At 42.2% G+C, this 20,423-nt stretch overlaps 1 protein-coding gene across 1 annotated transcript; it reads left to right on the forward strand.

The window, feature by feature from the left end:
• Positions 1-2,591: 2,591 nt before the first annotated feature.
• On the forward strand, positions 2,592-18,875 carry ZNF239 (zinc finger protein 239). Its single transcript, XM_068548098.1, is given in 6 exon segments — positions 2,592-3,456; positions 8,315-8,498; positions 9,283-9,408; positions 15,944-15,999; positions 16,001-16,076; positions 16,079-18,875. Coding segments are annotated over 4 exon segments (1,509 nt in total). The 5' UTR covers positions 2,592-3,456; positions 8,315-8,498; positions 9,283-9,374; the 3' UTR covers positions 17,422-18,875.
• The last annotated feature ends 1,548 nt before the right edge of the window (positions 18,876-20,423 follow it).

The following is a 20,423-nucleotide window of genomic DNA, read 5'->3' on the forward strand; positions in this document are numbered from 1 at the left end:
CTGATGTGTGAGAAAGGGGATAAGATTCAGAGTACAAATGGAGAGTTTTCTTAAATAGAAACTGGGGCTGTTCATTCAGAATAGAAAGTAGAGCATACAGACTCCATTGGAGAGAGGTGGGCAGATGCGCTCGTGTAAAGGTATAAAAGCTCTCTTTTCTCATAGAAAGCAAAAGTCATCAGCTGTGAGTGAGATGGAAGGAGTTGTTGGAGGCTTGAAGAAATAGGAGAAACTGTGAGATAGTCATTTAGGAGAATGGATGGACTAAGAAAATGTAATAGGATAGTTGGGCAGCATTAAGGACCCACTTGACCTTAGCAGTCATAAATTGAAAGTGAGACCAATCATCAGAGCCATGTGTTTTTCTCAGGCCACATCTGCTACACAGGTACAGGTGTGGAACAGGCAGGGAGTTGGATTCAACTAGATTTGGTGTGTGATCAGGAGAATAAAACCAAGTAAGTTAGGGTCAAGAGACTGATCATGATAGGCCATTACCTCTAAACTGGGTGAGGTGGGAAGTGAGAACATGAAGGGGTGAGAGTCAGAGCAAGAGTAGTAGAATCAATGGATAGAGAAGCAGTAGGTCCTGGCGAGATAGTTTGTGTTCCCCAGACAAAAGGCAGAGGAGCCTCAGAAATATGTCTTAGGGTACCCAAAAGTGTCCATGTCCCAATCCCCAGAAACTGTGAATGTTACCTTATAGGGCAAAAGGAATTTTGCAAATGTGATTAAAATAAAGGTCGTGATGTTGAGAGATTATCTTGTATTAACCAGGTGGGCCTGATGTAATCACATTAGTCCTTAAAAGAGGGACACAGGAAGAGTCAGTGCCAGAAAAGGTAATGTGATGAGGGAAGCAGAGATTGAAGTCATGGGCTTTGAAGATGGAGGAAGAGACCACAAGCCAAGGAATACAGGTTGTGAACGTACCTTGGAAAAGGCAAGGAAACAGATCCTCCTCTAGAGCCTCAAAAAGGAACCAGTGGTGCCCACATCTTGACTTTGGCCCAGTGAAACTGATTTCAGACTTCTGATCTCCAGAACTGTAAGAGAATAAATTTTTGTTTGTTGTATGTCACTAAGTTTGTGGTAATTTATTACAGTACCAGTTGGAAACTAATACATCAAGAAGGGGAAAGATACAGAGGAGAGGTCTAGGTAACAGCTCTTTCACCCCCAGGATAAATCTGCAGGGAAAGTATTCTGGAAAGACCTAGTGGCCCTCTGTCACTCAGTGAAGGGTGAATGGAAAAGCCACTGGGGAGAATTTTGGTGCCACTCCCTTAAAGGCATTAGCAACTAAAAGGGTCTCAGCGAGCAAGGTTTCTGTGTAAATCAGTGAGACACAGTACTATCAAATTTTAAAAAGCAAACTGCAGGCCTGTATACACACGGCATGACCCCATTTTTGTTTAAAAAGTGCATCTGTTTGTATAAATAGTTATGTCTGTGTACGTTTAGGAAACAGTTCTGACTGCTGAGTGTCACATGACTGATTCCCTCATCTCCTCAGTCTTTGTTTCAATATCCCCTGTTTAAAATTGCAAAGCAACGACTTCCCTCGTGGCGCAGTGGTTAAGAATCCACCTGCCAATGCAGGGAACACGGGTTCGAGCCCTGGTCCAGGAAGATCCCACATGCTGCGGAGCAACTAAGCCCATGCGCCACAACTACTGAGCCTGCACTCTAGAGCCAGCGAGCCACAACTACTGAGCCCGCGTGCCACAACTACTGAAGCCCACGTGCCTAGAGCCCGTGCTCTGCAACAAGAGAAAAGACCGCAATGAGAAGCCCACGCACCACAACAAAGAGTAGCCCCTGCTCGCTGCAACTACAGAAAGCCCGTGGGCAGCAATGAAGACCCAACACAGACAAAATAAAAATAAAAAATAAAATTGCAAAGCATATCCCAACCTACACACCCCAGCACCATCACCCTCAATGCCCCGACTCAACTCCACTTTTTCCATAACACATATAACATTATAACACATTATACCTTTTATCATAATTACGTATTGCTCTAGTGGGAAATGCCACTAGAATTTAACATCCACAGTGATTTTTTTTTAAGTGTCTTTAACAGTTCCTGGAACATAGCAGGACCTCAAATAATGTTTGCCAAATGAACTTCAGAGGTGAGAAGGGGACACTCATTCCAGAATATTTTTTAAGGTAAAGCGAAATTACGGGTGATATTTACGTTCTTTTCCCCCAGTAGCGCTTTACCAAAACGAAAAACATTTTAATGGGCATTCCTAATATAATTCTTACGCGTTTGCAATAAAAACCAGGAGAACCACCTGAAGGACCTAGCCGCAGGCCTCATAAACTGTGAACAGCACTCCGCGTTGGACGGCACCCTACCCTTGGGCGCAGCGCCTCGCGAAGCCTCAGGGTCGACGCCGGAAGTGGGCGAGGCCCACCCGCTGCTTTCTGGGACTTGTAGTTCGGGGCTGTAGGCGCTGGAGCGGGGCCGTATAGCGAATCCTGTGCTTCCAGGTGTCGGATTCCACGTGGGAGGTGAGAGCGGTATGGCCGCCCGCGCAATCCGTGCGGCCTGCAGAGAGGCGTCTGGCGGTCGAGTTGTGGGAGTGCCGCGGGGCTGGCGCTGGGCCACAGGGGCCCGGAAGCCTGGCGGGCGGCCGTGGGAGGGCGCGCGTCCTGGCGGAGGTGCGAGCACGGGCCGCACGTGTGTCCGCTCGCCGCGGCCGCCGCTGCGTTCCCCGGTCCTAGCCGCGGTCACCTGAGACCAGGCGGCCCCTAGCGCTAAGCCGGCCGCGGCTCCGAGAGGCTCTTCTCTCGCCTGCCTGAGCTCCGGCCTTGGCCGGCCTGGGAGCTTAGCAGTTGGCCACACCGGCCTTTTCCGCGCCGGTGACTGGCCATATTCGAAGGAGGATTTCAGTGGACGTTAGGGGACCGAGAGGGGCTCCTGTGAGAGACCGAAGTTTCCGTCCCCACAGCCCTGTCCTCGCTGAAAAGAGATTGCGTCAGAGCCCCTGCACCCCAGAAACGAGTCAGGCCTTCAGGCGTCTCGGGCAGCCGAAATCTCTGCCGAGAGACAACACATCCGACCGGAGAGCTGCTACTGCTCTAACTAGAACGTTAGGGCAAAAATCGCAAAGCCTGGGGAAACGGGCACATCTTAGAGCTGCTGGGGCCAGTGGGATTTTCTTACCCTCATGGGTTTGCGGGGGAGGCTTGCCCTGTTTGGTCCAAAGCCTAGTGGGGAGAGGCGAGGGAGGTGCAGCTTGGAGAGACAGGAAAGGCACCCCAGGAGAGGGTGTGTGAAGGTAGCAGGAGCTGATTAACTTTTTTCCTACAGTCTTGCTGGACTGCTGCTTAGTCTATGTCCTGCAAGGTGGACTTGATTTTCATGGTTTTTTCGCTTTCCCTAACTCTACTTTTCCAGGCATCTGTCCTTCTTGAGAGGAGGAAATGACCAAGTTCCAGGTAAGTTGGGGTTTCTCTTCTCTGAGAATGGAAATAACCTTTCTTTCTTGTGAAGGACATCAGCATTAATTGAGTGCGTTATCTGGTGTCAGGTCCTGTCTTGGTTGTGTGGTTTTTTTATTTATTGCCCGACTTCAGTGTGAGACATACAGTATTCTATAAATATGGGTGTAGGAACATTAAGATACTAAGAGCATGTAGCTATCAAATGATGTCACCAGAGTCTGCACAGATAATCTGCTGACTTTAAATTCCACCTCAGTTTTCAGTGAACTACTCTGCCTCCATGAATTTGGCCCACTCCCCAGAGCACTGGGCTATGCTCTTTTATTGAAAGACTCCACACAGCATCTTTGTCTGGTCCTGTCTCTCAAAGCATGCCTTTTCCTGCCAGGCATTCCATGCACATTGAAAGTCATTCAGAGCTGTTACATGCTCAGTCCAGTGCTAAGTGGTCTTAGGAAAACAAATAGAATTATAAACTACGGTGCTTTTCTTCATGAGCAGGTGATGTATATGAAAAAAAGTATGCACATTACCAGTAATCATTTATTAAACCTGAATGAGTTAAAGACATGAGAAAATTTGTTACATAACAACACCGTAATTACCATATCACTCCCCAAAATGCTCCTCAACCAGGCTGTGCATCAGAATTATCTGTGGTGTTCTTTTAAGAATTAAAGGTTCCTAGGCACCATTCCCCTAGACCTACTAAAAGGAGAATTTCACTTTTTTATCCCTTTGATCTTTTGTACATCCAAAGATTTATTGCATTTATTGTGAAATACTTCTCTACATACTTGATATGAACATCACTAAAGTAGATAAGATGGGTTGCTCATCTTGTGTGCTCTGGTTGTTTTGTTCCCTTTACCAACATATCCACATGTTTAATTGGTACAGTAAACTGTTGAATTACTTTTAAAAAGTAGCACTTTTTTAAAAAACAATTTCTCATTTGTCTCCACAAAACCATTTCTAGAAAGTTACGTCAAGACTGACACTTAGTATTATAGAATGTTGGAAAAGGAAAGGGTCAGCCAGCCCCTTCTCTGCCTTGGTGCCATCCTCTTACAGAGGAGAGCCCTAATTCTGAGGGGAAGCACCATTTCTCTTATTGCAGAGAGCAGCAAAGTCAGAAGTAAACCCCATGTTTTCTAACTCCATGCTGTTTCTTCTCTGTAACTAAACAGGTCATCACACCAGAAGTGATTTGAATAAAATATCAGGCTGGATTTTTTTTTATAGTTAGATGACATTATTTTTTTTTAATTGAAGTATAGTTGATTTATCATGTTTCAGGTGTACAGGCTGGATTTTAAGGAAAAAAAAATTAGTTCTTAACACCACCACCAGTAAGACCATCTTTTTGCTTGGCAAAAACAATCCTCACATCCATAGGAAGACAGCATGAGCTCTTATAAAAATTGGTTTGTTTAGAGGACAGTAAGCTACTTCAGAGTACTGAAAGCATGACATCTCTGTGCCTTGAAAATAATTGAGAACGTCAGCGAAGATTGACATAAGTAAGACCCTGTGCTCTTTTTATTTTCCTTCTCTTCTGTCTCTTCCCTAATGAAGATTATTCACGGTGATGAAGTTGGGGATTGCTAGTATAGTGAAATTTTGAGATTCTGGCATATGTTAATAATTTTTTGAATTTAAAGACAGGACTTCATTCCACCAGTACTTACTGTTTTCTGTGTACCAGGCGTTGTCTTTGAGTCTGCTGAAAGGCAGGAGTCCCATTTAACCCCCCTCTCCCTCTGTGATCTTGGATAAGTCACTTCACAGTTATGAACCTTAGTTTTCTCATCTTTAAAATGAGAGTGCTGAGTTTGATGATCTCAAGGTTTCTCTTATTTCATTATTTAAATTGAATGTGAATTTATAAATATTTACCATTTAGATTTTGAGTCAGTTGTGCTAGTTGCTGAGGATTTAAAGATTAGTTGAGTGTGGTCCCTATCCCTGAGAATCTTATGGCCAATTTGGGAGACAAATTTAATAGCTATAGTAGAGGTATATGTAAGATACTGTGAGATCTTTGAGAAGGAGACATTTAACATACCCTTATGCTTCAGAAAGGAGGTTGTTGATTGTCCTGAAACTGAAGTGGATGGGAGGATGGGAGAAATATGTCAGGGCAGGAGCAACGTGTAAAGGGCTCTTCTAGACTAGAGCATGACATTCGGATGACTACAGGTAATCCAGGGTGATGACAGCTTCTGCCCATCACTGCCTTCTGCATCACTGTTTCCTGCACCTAAGTAAATTGTTGGATCTAGCAGGGGTGGGCTCTAGAAAGGAAGTGGTAAGTTATGTGATATATGTAGTTTCGAGTAGTTTGACATTTACATTAGTACAGAAACTACTGTCCTGTAGCCTTATACTTTGGTTGGCCTTCAGGATACTGAGTCCATTCTCCCGCAGGAAGCACAAGTTCCACCTTGGGGTGACTGAATAGCTCCACTGGTACCTGGAGAGATTATTCATTATTTAGATTCTTTCATTTCCAACTTTGTCTTGCTTTAGCAAGACCACTGTTTCCTCTTTTTCCTTTCCCCTGACACACTGAGTCCTCTAATTTGGTCCACTGTCATACCATTTCTCATCTTGGAATTTTCAGCCTACTACAAAGTTGGTAGTCCATCAACATATCCTTTCTGTTTTCAGCATGGAATTCTCCCTACCACTTTATCTGTGGGATCTTAAAAAATTAATAACTCTTGACTGTCCGATCCTTGGATTGAAACATGACAAAACTTGTATTTTGAAGATCTGGTAAAGAGTTATTGTGGCCTAGCTAAGAAATGAGGGCCTTTCCTAGAATAGTAGGAGCAGAGATAAGAAGTAACATGCTGGAGGGAGATTTAGGAGATAGAATTGACAAGACGTGGTTTGATTATGGTTAAGGTAGGAAATGAGTCTTAGATATCTCAGATGACAAGGTGGAAGATGGATTAAAAAAAAAGAGAAGAAAGATCATTGATGGACTTGAATCTCAGAAGGGAAGAAAGGATTCCATCTAGAATTCGCAAGGAGAGGTTAGCCATGGACAGAAAGAAACCTTTTGTCTCTGAAAAGAAAAAATCCAAAAGAGGAGTAGCTAATCTGACTGCTGATACTCCCCAGCCCTGTTTTCCTAACAGCCGTGTTTATGCCTCTAAGGCCACAGCCTCTGCTTCTGCTTCTTCTTTGTCCCACCTTTGCACAGGGCTTTGCAGCCTTCTCTAGTTCAACCTCCCTCTTCCTCAGACACAGTGGAGACTGTGACCTTTAGAGGAGAGCCTGGGAGGAAACAGCTGCTTCTTCTTTGGTGACTAGTGGGGTAGAGTCACTCCTGCCGGGGCACCTGGTTGTCCTCAGTTTCCTGAGGAGGGTGTGGGTGGTGCCCCTTCAGGCTGAGGCCTATGGTGTCAGCACTTCTGAAGGTTACTGGGTACTCCCCTGGCCCCAAGTTGAACCGCTGCTTTGGGCTTCACTGGCTCTCAGTTGTTTTGTGTATATTCCATTCTCTGCTTTTCAGGGTGTGGCCTGCAGACTGGTGCCAGCCCACAAACTGCTTGTTACCAGTCTATAAAGATATAAGGACAGAAATTGAGAGTTTTTTTAAATTTTATATCTGTTGAATCTCATCTTAAAAATTGGCATTGGTATTTTATATGTCTGCATTCTTATTTTCTAGTAACTTTTTAAAAATTGTATTTTAAAAAATACGTCTGTGACATGTTAGAAAAATCTTAAAAGAAACTGGTCCTTCACCAGAGGTAGTTCAAGAAGTGTTGCTCCATCAATAGAACCTTGGAGGGAACCAGACTCACTGTGAGGTTAACTAAATAAGTACTTGGACTCTTTTTACATGCCAGGCCCTGCTGGAGGCCTTGGGGATGCAGCCATGAACAAATCAGGCAGCCTCTGTTCTTGGGGAACTTAGTAGGGAGAGACAGACTGTAAATAAGAAAGAAAATGTATAAATTAGAAAATGAGATAAGGCATAAGTACAAAGATAATAAAACAGGGAGAAGTGATGGTTACTGGACGCTCCCATGGATTAGGCAGTCAAGGAAATGCTTCTCTGAGGTGGCGGTGGTTCAGCTGAGATCTGAATGATGTAGAGAAAGAACATTCTGGGCAGAGGGGATAGCCAGTGCAAAGGCCATAAGTGGGATGAGTTTGATGTGGTCACAGGGGCCAGGTGACTTGTGAGGGAGGAGGGACTCAGGCTGAGATTGGAGAAGTGACAGGACCCCAGTCTGTAAGACCTTGCAGGCCAAGATGAAGAGCCTGGATTTTACTCGGTGTCCATGGAAACGCCTTTGGAGAGTTTCATGCCTTGAGTGGTATGTGTTTTGAAAGATCACCCAGGCTGCTGTGTGGAAAATCCGTCACGTGGGGGAGCAAGAGATACAAATTTAGGAGGTTAGTGCAGGTGGAGAGTTAATGAAGGCTAGGACTTGTAATGATAACAGTGCGAGGTGGAAAGAAATGGGTAGCTTCAGATATGTTTTAGAGGCAGAGTTGAGAGGACTTGGTGATGGATAAAATATGAGGAAGTGAGAAGAGAATCAAAATGACTTCCAGAATTTTGGCTTGAGCAATTGGGTGCGTCGTGTGGCTCTTTACTAAAATGGGGACAACAAGGGAAGACCAGATACTGATGGAGATTATTGGGAGCAAGAATTCTGTTTGGGGCTTGTTGAGTCTTAAGTGCCTTTTAGACATCCAAGTGTAGATGTAGGTGGGAAATTGGAGCCTGGAGTTGAGGAGAAAGGTTAGGGCTAAAGGTATATGGGAATACCTAAGGAGAATATTTTTTGGTTGTGTGTAAATGTGCTATTTTTATTTCTTCCAGGAATGGTCAACTACTTAGTTTAGAAGAAGAAAGGACATATGATTTATATGACTAGGGAAAAAATTGAGATCAGAAGTGTACTTTGGCTGAGAGGAAAAAAGAGGAAGGATCAAAGGATGGTGATCTTGATAAAGCAGATGTCATGGAGGAGGAAGAGGAGAAAAAATAGGAAGATGTTTTTAAGGTGTGAATTTTGAGATATTAATATTTCAAAAGAACAGTGGTCCAAATAGTGAAATGGCCCTAATTATGGTTGTTGAGGCAGAGATCATTGGCATTAAAGAGATTAAGAGGGATTCCCTGGTGGCGCCAGTGCAGGGGACACGGGTTCGAGCCCTGGTCCGGGAAGATCCCACATGCCGCGGAGAAACTAAGCCCGTGCGCCACAACTACTGAGCCTGCGCTCTAGAGCCTGCGAGCCACAACTACTGAAGCCTGCACGCCTAGAGCCCATGCTCTGCAACAAGAGAAGCCACCGCAATGAGAAGCCCGCACACTGCAACGAAGAGTAGCCCCCGCTCGCTGCAACTAGAGAAAGCCTGCCTGCAGCAACAAAGACCCAACGCAGCCCAAAAAAAAAAAGAGAGAGAGATTAAGAAATGTGAGGTTAGCGTGTTGGGTAATTTGTTCTCATGAGTGTTGAGGTTGTCAGGATAACAGTAGGAATGGGGCGGAAAGGACAACTCAGCAGTGACCATGAGATGACACTGATAAGGAGAGATTCAGTAGTTGGATAGCTTGAGCTTGGGTGAGTTGTGGGCAGGAGGGGAAGTATTGGGAAGGAAGTAGCAAAGGAGATGAGAAAGGAAAGGTTTTCCATCCAAACTTGACTTGGATCACCCCGATCCTTGAACTGCACACTTCCTCTGTACCCTTCTCCCCTCTTCCAGCGCTCCCAACCTCACCTTCCTTCTGGGGCCTTTGTGCAGATGGTTGTCAGTTGAGGAGGAATGTGCTTCATCTTTTAGGAACCAGTAACCTTCAAGGATGTCTCTGTGGATTTCACCGAGGAGGAGTGGGGTTGCTGGACCCTGCTCAGAGGAAGCTGCACACAGCTGTGATGCTGGAAAACTACAGTCACTTGGTCTCAGTGGGTAAGAACATGAACCTGGACACCACTGCACTGGAGTCTCTGTTTCTTCCATTTTAAATATCATTTGGGCTTGGGCCCCGGAAGCTGTAGTTCAGGAATCAGTTTCCTAATTTCTTTTTGGCAGAAAAGGATGTTTCTGATTATTCTAAGCAGCTAAACAACTTTACTTGGTAAGAATTAGAGAATGGTAACCTTACTGAGTTGTCCAAGAAACCATACCTGGTCCATCACTTACAAGCCAGAGTTTGGGACTGAATTTCCCCCCCCCCCCCCCCCACACAGTCACCCAATCCCTGTGTGTTTCTCAGATGTGCTCTCTCAGTTGGAGCAAGTTGAAGATCATTATATAATGGAGAATTCTCCATGCCCATTACCTTTAATTCCTGGTGTAAAGCCTCTAAACTCCCCAGCTGGCTTTCAAGGCCCTTCATGCCCTACTTTTACCTATAGAGCATTATTCTCTGCTGCCCCAATGTCACCCTCCTTTCCAGCTTAGCCTGTTTCCCTGAGGTCCTCCATGCTTCCTTGTTCTGGGACCTTTGATTACCATGCTCTGGTTTCTGGTTAATTTTGTCCGTTAAGATTTTATTTGAACTCCATTACCTGTGTGAAATCTTTGACTACCCTTCCCTTTCGACCTCCTTCTTTTCTCAGAACTTTCAATTTATATCTAACGCAGGCTCAGACCTGATTACATATTATTCTATATGCTTTTATTTTAACCATTGGATCTGCAAGTCTGATTTATTTTCTTGTTTCCAGCCAGGTTTCTGGAGGGAAAGCAATGTATCTAATACTTCCGCTGCTATATGTACATAGTCAAGATTTAAAAATTGACTGCTGTAGAGTTTAGCAGCAAAGAAATATGTCTTACAGTCTTGTAAAAGAGACATATGGTAAACACAGTATGTTACTATAAATAAATTCAGTAAGTCCTATGAAGGACAGAGAATTGTGCTCTGAGAGAATGAAGGCATGGGATGGGACAAGGGTGAAGTATGTATTGTTGAGAGTTTCAAGGAAAGCTTCTGAAGTGACATTTAAACTGAGTTCCAAAGAATTAATGGGCATTAAACAGGTGACTGGGTAGGGGAAGAATATTCCAGGCAAGAGAATAGTGCGAGGGAAGACCCGAAGACCTAAAAGAAGGAGTGTGGCTAGAATACAGGGAGCATCTGGGAAGAATAGAGTGGGGCCTGGCACATTCATGGCATTAAAGGCATGGGTAAAAAATGTGAATTTGTGTTGAGGTCAGTGAGAAGCCATAAGAACAATGAAATGGTATGAACTGATTTACCCAGGATCACTGGGACTGCTTTATAGCCTGGTTTGCAGAGAGGCAAAAGTGAGGTAGGATATATGCTTACAGTTTCAAGCTCTGCTCTAGGTTTTCCTTTTTCTTTGATATAAAACTTAACAGTTTTCCAACTTTTTTTTATGCAAGTAAGATATAAAAATCACAAAATTCCAAGAACACAGATGAAGATTATGAAGTAAAATCACTAATAATAGCTTGTGTATCCGTTTTTTCTGTGTTCTCCATGTATGCATTTTACAAATACATGTTAAAATTTTATGAGGTTATACTGTATGTATTTTTCAACTGGATGTTTTACATCGTATGTCTTAGAAATCTTTGTTATGTCATATTAACTCCCTGTAAAAGGACCCCTTTTCTCATTACGTCAGCATTTTCTTCTACTATTACATACTCATTCTTGATAATATTTAAATATTTTAAAAAACAGTATCACAAGATTTCACTACTGCTTATAAAACCTACCATTAATACAGTTCCTCCTCCACTGATTTTCATAGACCTGTCATTTCTGCAGCCGTTCCCAAGTATTGTACAGCAAGGATGTTGAAGCAGTGTCCTTTGACTATTTAATAACTTCAGCGCACCTCCTGGTTTAACTGCTCCAAACTGCACAGCTTTTCTCAGTGTTATTTTTTTCCTTTTTCTTTTTGCCACGATTTTTAAACTTTGCAAACTTTGCACAAAAAGTAAAACATTCACCTAGGTAAAACAAATCGTATTGAAAGGCTTATAATACAAACCAGTCTCCCTGCTCTGCTGCTCTTCATGCCACAGAGTGGCTTCTCAAAGCCCTCAGTTTGAATCCTTTCACTTGTTCCTTATGGTGTTTGCCTTCATATTTACAAATATGCTCATGCAGTTACTTATTTTCCTTTTTTTAAAGAACAAATGCACTCACATGGTTAAGAAAAGAAGCATTAAAATATGCACAATGTTACTTGCAGTTATGCCTAAAAAAGCCGGGAAAAAATGTACACTGAGGATTTTGGACAAGCTGGAGAAAGGCAGAAAACAAATTATACATGAGTAGCAAAGAAAAGATTTGCAAATGTACTAAATGTTTTTAAATGATTAAAGTTATACTATAAAAATTAAAACAAATTAAAAGGTACACAGTGAAAACTTTCTTTCATGTCCCTAACTCCACTCTACCCAGGTTCTGGTCATTTGCTGTCACAAACTGTCTGCAGTGACTAAATCTTGAGCAAGCATCACTTCACAACTGTGCCAGGAAATCTGAAGAATAAAACCCCCAAGCTGGACTGCTGAGTGCATGCATTTGTGATTTTGATACATAATTGTTAAAATGTCCTTCTGGGAGGGGGGTGATACCAATTTACACTTACAAGCTGTGTCACCATGCTTTGGGTTTTTGCCAGTGTTAACAGGTAGAAAATGGCACCACATTATAGTTTTAATTTGAATTTATTATATTATGGTATACTGCAATTTTTTTCAGTTTATCAATATTTGATATTTTGTATTGACTTCTTTACGTCATAGATGAGGATTTAGCTCTTTTACATTATTTCTCCCAACATGCCCATCTTTCCAAGAATTTGTCAGTCGCATCAGTGGTTAATGTTTAGTTGCTTTGACTTCATAATTCTTGTTCCTGCAGAGTCAAATAGTATACTATGATTACAGTTCCTTTTTTTTGTTTGTTTTTTCCCTTTCCTAAAACTAATACTTGTTTTTCAAAATATATTTTATTTGGGGTTTTTTCCTTTCCATTCTGTTTTACTGTAAGAGTTTTGGTTGATTTGGTTAATTATTGTTTTCTTTTATATATCAACGATTGATTCAGCTTGTCTTTTTTTGACTTCTTTGCTCACTGCTATTTATTGTATATCATCTTATTCTTAATTTAAAAATTTTTTGCTACAGTACATTGCTGAATAATTGTTTCAGTAATTGTTTAAATCCTTTCTTATCTGACAAAGTGTCTATTCCTCCCACTGAAATGTTTGATTGGCTGGGTATAGAATGGAATGCTAATTTCACAATCACTTTACCTCCAAAATTAGAAGATACTGCTCAGTTAACTTCAGGTATACAGTATTGCTGTATAGTAGTTCATTGTCAATATAATTCTCATTTATATTTGCACATAACCTGGCTTTTCTGTCTGGATGCTTTTAGCATTTTCTGGGTTTGTTTGGGTTTTTTTTTCCTTGGCGTCCTGAGGTTTCACATTTACTGACCTCTGAATCTTGAATTCTAGGAAACATTTTTTTCCTGTTAGTTCTTTGATCATTTATTTCCCTTCATTCTACCTCCACTATATTCATCGAACTCCTACAAGATGGGCTTTTAACTTTTACCTTTGCATCTGTCTACCCTTTACTCTTCATTCCAGGAGTACCCCTCAATCTTCCACCTTAGCCAGATGTTCGTTTTGCTCTTCAACCCATCTAGATTGCAGGCCTTAGAATCAGACTGCCTGACACCTGGGAGCTATGACACAAGTTACTCGATCATTTCAACCTTGGTTTCTTCTGGTGTAGAATGGGTGTCCTAATAGTTCCTCTCACATAAGATCATGCAACCAGTGTCTGAGTGCTTCAGATGAGCATAGTAGACCTTAAATATTATGATTAACATCTTTTTCAGTCCTTTCATTAATTTAGAAGAATTCTGATTATTCTTCATAGCAATGTGTTTATATTTTATTATTAGATTGTCCCATTTTTTTAGATGTGATATCCCCTCAGATTTCTCTGGGATTTTAATTATGAACCTTTTAAATTCTATTTCCTCTGTTTACTGTTTCTTGAGTTTGTGTCTCTCTTTATTGATGTTAGTTTTCTACATTTTTTTTTGTCTCCTTATGTTTTCTCAATTGTCTCTCTTTTCTCCCCCCCCCCCCAAAAGTCTTATGTTCACAGTGATACTGGAGTGTACATCCTCAGCTGATGCTCATCCCTTTTTGGTGCATGCGTGTTCTACTTACAGGGGACACCTCTGCTGACTGGGCTTGGGATGGATCTAATAAGAATCCAGATGGTGAGTGATGTAGACCCTTTTTTTTTGAGGTTACCTCTTCAGGCCAGTAAGTTATCTGGGACATGCCCTGCTTCAGTCTCCAGCTCTGGGGTGTCCTCCTTGTCAGAAATTCCACTTCACAGGTTTTCTTGAGGCTTTATCCTGGGTACATGTGGAGTCAGTTGCTTCTTTTTGTACCTCAATCCTGTCATTGTACAGGTTTGGCATTACCTCAGCTTGTGCTTCCCTCTTCAGCCCAAATAATACTATTAGGAGTCCTTCTTTGGCGGACAACTTATTTTGTTTTTGAAGCTTTATATGAGGCCGCTACCCTTAGCCTCCCAGTATTTCATTTTTTGTGGGGAAGAGGGTCGTTGGGAGAGTGGTGCTGCAGCAACTAGTTGAGCCATTAGAAATGCCTAACGTGATTTGATAACCTCCTTCCAGAATAAATCTCTCTTACTTCATAAGTGTTGATTCTGAGCTTGGAATTTCTAGGACTTCTTGAGAATTTCTCCTACTTCTTTAGGAGGCTTATTTTGTACATAATTTGAGCTGTGCATTTGTTTTTTTTTTTTAGTTTCTCCACTAGACCTCATCCATCTGCTCTTTATCACTAGGAATTCCCCAGCATTCTAGTGATGACAACCTTTCTTTTTTTTCCAAGACTATTGTGTTTTTGTTTTTGTTTTTTTGTCATTTCAGTGTAATATGAGGATCTTCACGCTAATTGTTTTGACTAACATACATACCACAGATCTTCCTTGACTTACAATGGGGTTACATTCCCATAATCCCTTTGTAAATTGCAAATAGTGTTAAGTCAAAAATGCATTTAATACACCTAATCTACCGAACACCATAGCTTAGCCTAACCTACCTTAATCATGCTCAGAACACTTAAATTAGCCTACAGTTGGGCAAAATCATCCAACACAAAGCCTATTTTATAATAGTGTTGAATATCTCCTGAAGTTTATTGCATACTATACTGAAAATGAAAAACAGAATGGTTATAGGCATATTGCTTGGAGCTGTGGCTGCTGCCGTTGCCCAGCATCATGAGAGAGTATTGTCCAGCATACTGCTAGCCCAGGAAAAGATCAAAATTCAAAGTACTGTTTCTACTAAATGCACATCGCTTTCACACCACCATAAAGTTGAAAAATCGTAAGTCAAGCCATCGTAAGTCAGGGACCGTCTATAGTAAGTCTAAAATCTGTATTCCTAGCACAGTTCTCTCCCAGGAGTTCCAGACCCATGTATCTCACTGCTTACTGAACAGTGCAAGAATGTTCCACCAACAGCACAAATTAAACAAGTCAGATTCTGAGTTTGTTATATGTCACCCTTCCCCACTCCAGCCTTGGAGATTGATTCCCTATGTTATGGTATAGTACCCCCATACCTAAGTCACTCAAGGAACTTGAGGATCATGCTTGGTGCCTCCTTTCCCTTTTGAGTTTAGTCAGTCATCATGTGATTTAGAGTGAATCTCTCCCTTTCTCTCCATAACTATCCTCCTAATCACTTTTCTTCTGATTCACTACAGCAGCTCTCTCTCTCTACCTTAAAGTCTTGCTCATTTCTGATGGTGTTTATAATCAAAGTCAGTCGTTTCATTCCCAGTCGTAATCCTTTAATAGCTTTACATCTCTGAGGGGATCTCTGAGTACACACCAAGCCCTTTGAACATGTCATATTTTCTCTCTCCACATTTCACTTTTTTTTTTTTCCTTACATTTGCTCCCAGAAATCTCCCCCAAGGTTTGAGCTGAATGCCCCTACTCTGTGCTCCCATGACTGGCTGCGCATGCATCTATAGTAGCACTTACATGGTATTATTGTTGACCTATTTGTCCTTCTTCCCAGTAGACTCTAGTGTGTCAAGCAAAAGGATTTCTATTCTTTGTATCCCCAGCACCTATTAGATTACCAATTAAATGCAAATTTAATTAAAATGAAGTAAAGTGAAATGAAATGTGGCAAGGATGTGGGATCCATAGCCTTCTGCAGGGCTAGGGTACGAATACTTTTATTGGCTTTACTTAAAAGCAGAGACAAGATTTCTGTCTTGTGTACCCAGGCCCTCTCCCTTCCTGACATTAACCCAAAGGACATGACTATAAGGACAAGACTGAACTTTTTGCTAGTTACCTTAGGCACTCCAGTTCTGAAATCTTGAAATCTACCCTTTGTTTGTTATCATTGAATTCTCTTTGTTCCCTAGGAGACTTGAATGAAAATTCTGTGGAGAATCAACAGAAAGGACTTAGGTTATCTCTTACCTGAACAGCTTTCCTCCTGGCAAATTTTGGAAGAGATGGCCAGTACAATAACTGGGAGTCAGGATTAAATTGTGAATCTTCAGTGTACAGGAACCCTGAACTAGGTCTTCCCACCTGTCAAAAGTGGGGAGAAGCATCTTCTCATATTTCCAAAAACAAAAGCAGTTTGGTGACTCTTCAGAGTGATGATTTAAAAAACATGGAAAGTGAAGAATATTTGTCTTTGAAAGTCCCAAGCCAAATGGCCACACAGGACTCCTCAGTGACGTTCTGTAAGAATGAGCCCCAAGATCCTCAGGAAAGCAAAAGTCTGTTTGTAACTGAAGAAAGCACTGAGAGGAAAATCTCAGAGGGGAAAAGTCCTCCCATCGACCATTGTTCAGAGAAACTTCAAAATAAACTTGTGTCTGATGTAAAAGAAGTGGTCTCGCCCTCATTCAGAGGTGAGACAATATGCCAGATTGGCCAGTCAAAAGAATCCTTGGATCCCTTTGACTGTAACCACAAGGACATTTGTGGTTGGAAATCATGGGTGATCAGTCGTAGTCATCAGAGAGCTCATACAGAGGAGAAGCCCTGTACCCATTATGACTGTGGGAAAATATGTACCACCAGCCCAGGTGGTCACCCAGGTGAGAAAATCCACACTGCCGAGAAACTATACAGATGTAGTCAGTGTGGTAGGGACTTCAGTGAGCGCTCAGAGCTAGTCCTTCATCAGAGGGACCACACAGAAGAAAAGCCCTACAGATGTGATCAGTGCGGGAAGGGCTTCACGAGAAGCTCAAGTCTCCTCATCCACCGCGAAGTCCACGCAGATGAGAAGCCTTATAAGTGCGACAAGTGTGGGAAGGGCTTCACGAGGAGTTCAAGTCTGCTCATTCATCACTCAGTCCACACAGGCGAGAAGCCTTACAAATGTGACAAGTGCGGGAAGGGCTTTACCCAGAGCTCCAAACTGCATATCCACCAGCGAGTGCACACCGGAGAGAAGCCCTATGAGTGCGGGGAGTGTGGTATGAGCTTCAGTCAGCGCTCCAACCTGCACATCCACCAGCGCATCCATACAGGGGAGAGGCCCTACAAGTGTGGAGAGTGTGGGAAGGGCTTCAGTCAGAGTTCAAACCTTCACATCCACCGGTGCTCACACACGGGGGAGAAGCCTTACCAGTGCTATGAGTGCGGGAAGGGCTTCAGCCAGAGCTCAGACCTCCGCATCCACCTCAGAGTCCACACTGGAGAGAAGCCCTATCACTGCGGCAAGTGCGGGAAGGGATTCAGCCAGAGCTCCAAACTCCTTATCCACCAGAGAGTCCACACTGGAGAGAAGCCCTACGAGTGCAGCAAGTGTGGGAAGGGCTTCAGCCAGAGCTCCAACCTGCACATCCACCAGCGGGTCCACAGGAAAGATCCCCATTAAATGAGGTCTTCAATCGCATGCTTGTACACTAAAGACTTATTTTTAACATCACTCTTACTTTTATATTCTCAGGATATAGTAAGAGTTATTCAGATAAGTTCCCTCACTGGAAAATCATTCATTTAAAGTATTTAAGTACGAAGCACTTTATTATGCTACACAGTGAATTGATTGCCCTTGTTCCTCAGATGGGTAGAGTGAAAACGTCTGTACTTTGCTGTTCAGCCCGTGTTACTAGAACTACGTATCCTACCCAGCGTTTTTAAGTGCAAGAACCTTATATTTGTCCAAGCAGAACATGTTTCCTTTGTTCACATTCTCTGAGAAATTGGAACTTTGGCTTCTCTTCAAATCATGTGCCTTGTGTTTTCCTATTTCCTTCCAGCCCTGAGTAGTCCTCTATAAATTCTGGTTATACAATATGTTAGTTTTAGGTTGAGGGGGTGGTTGGAGATACAATGGGCATGGAAATCTGTTACTGCACACACGTACTACAGTCTGTGGCCTCACACGAACGTGGAGAAGAGCTACTCGTGCAGTACACCCCACACACTACAGGATGTGGAACCCCTCCCCCTCCTCCCCACAAGGCAACTGCTCAAGAACATAAGTAGTTCTTTTTCCTGGGTGCAGCTAGTCTGTTGGGGTGCTTCCAGGTCTTGCCACCTCAGATGACACCCCCACCAAATTAAAGCCAAGTAGGGTACCTACACCATGTTGAAACATGTTAAATGAAGTTGAAATATATTTAAATGTATTTAATTTGTCTCTCAACACTGAACCTCTCTTATTTCCTTAATTTTCTTCACCACCCATGTTTGGAACCAAACAAAGGAGTCAGGAGAGAGAGTTCTGATATTTTTCTCTTCAGACTTAACTCGTTTTAATATTTGATATACCCCCAAAAAGTCATTTATGTTTTTGCAGCATTGTTACTGAGCCAGACTTCGGTCTGCTTGCCCATGCACAATAAAGCCAATCTACTGACACTGGGTTGTGAAGGAAGTGCACCATTTATTGCAGGGCACCAAACAAGGGGTCCAAGCAGCTAGTGCTCAAAAGGCCTAAACTCCCTGATGGCTTTCAGGGAAAGATTTTAAAAGACAGGGTGAGGAAGGGGGGACTGTGGGGTGCATGATCAGCTCGTGGACATTCTTCTGATTGGTTGGTGGTGAGTTAATTGAGAGTCAACATCGTCAACCTTCTGTTTCCATCCTGTCTGGAGTCTTAATTGCTTGTGGGCAGCATACAGTTAACTTCTTCCACCTGGTGGCAGATTCGGTATCTGCAAAACAGCTCAAAGGACATTGCTCAGATATTATCTATAGCCCTTCAGGAGGAACTATAGGTCCTTGACTTTATTTAATGGCTAAACTATTGTTATTTTGTCTTGCTTCACTGTTTTCCTTTCTTTCTGCATTTTCTCACTTCTCTGATTAAATTTACTCTTTGGAACTCTGGGAAGGCTTGGAGAGTATGTTTGGGATGACCAGGCTTAAAATATGCACATATAATTCACTTGGGGTGTGGCGCTAGGACACCTCAAAGGGTTAAGCTAAAACAAGAAGTTAAAACAAGAAGCTTGTGCAACAGTTGAGAGAAACGTGGTTGGAAATACATAACTAGAGTGGAAGTTACTATACAATGAACTCCTGATCGCAGCCCTGATTTTCTAAACAATGACTGATGATTCCCCAAGCAGTGCTCAGGAGGCTGCCCAGTCACCTATATTTCAGTTATCCACCAATGACTAATATCCATACATGAAAAATGGTGGTGGGGGGGGATATGGATGCAATATTCATTACCTTGAGAAGGTGGGGTTGTAACTGGTATATCCTGATCAAAGGTAACCTGAAGCAGTTAACTGGACATAGATAACAGGGAAGTGACATGTTAACTTAGGGGAAACATAGTTAATCTCAAAGAAGGAATGGAGGAGGGCCACAGATTGAGACTTGCCTTCCTTCAAGAGATAGTCCCAGAATATTTGACTCCAACTCAGAGCAGCCCACATGGAATGGTTAGGGTGGTGACCCAGCATCTGCCCTTCGGCATTGCGTAATACACTCGTTTGGATACCGTAAGATGGCATCACAAGTGATGTGATTCTGCTTCAGTGACCTCTAGAATGATGAATGCCTCCCAGTTTCTCCTGCCCTCATAAGATTATATCTGAGCATCTGTTCTGGATTTGACTCGTTTATCATATATGTCTTCTAATTGGCTGATGTATATAATCTATCTGGGACTTGGAGTCAAATAAGATCACAAGAATCCATGTGCACTGAGACCAGAGGGTAGATTTGAAGTCCAAGTCTCAAATGCGTATAAATTAGCCTGTTTTTCCAAGTCTCCTTTTATACATACCTTATCAATGTTTTTAATTATGGTTAGCTTTTACTGTTCTCTTTTAAGCATTACCTTCCTTAATATAACTGAAATGTGATCAGAGTCCTTGGGAAGCATTTCACTGATTGTAGTAAGAAAGTCTGGGGGAAAAAATTAGTTAGAAAAAGAGACTTTTGCATGAAAATGCAGGAAGAACAACGGGATGTGTCACATTTCATCAGATCTTAAAGATGCCAATGGATTGAGAAAGAGAAAACACTTTGTTAATTTTTAAGACACACCCCAGGTTCAGAGATGTGAAAATGAAAAAAAAAAAAAAAGATATGTTGCAAAATGTTTCCTTTTCAGAATTCAAGGCTTGCCCTAGGATTGATCCTTTACCAGTACTTGACTTGAACAAAGAGCTTTGGAATTCAATAATTGTATTCAATTGATAATTCTAACACTAACTTAGCAAAGAATCTAGGTTACAGATTACTTGTTGAGTACTTAAGATTTTACAATTCTTAAAATTCTTACCTATTCGGTAGGTGCTATTTACTTTCTGTGTGGATCATTTAAGATCTTAAGGTCAAAATACTGGTGAATATGTGATCACTACTTGTAGTCACACTTCTAAATTATAACCTTTTAAATTCTTCTTTTCTCAT

The sequence above is a fragment of the Eschrichtius robustus genome, chromosome 7, assembly GCF_028021215.1.
Source record: "Eschrichtius robustus isolate mEscRob2 chromosome 7, mEscRob2.pri, whole genome shotgun sequence".
Lineage (NCBI taxonomy): Eukaryota > Metazoa > Chordata > Mammalia > Artiodactyla > Eschrichtiidae > Eschrichtius > Eschrichtius robustus.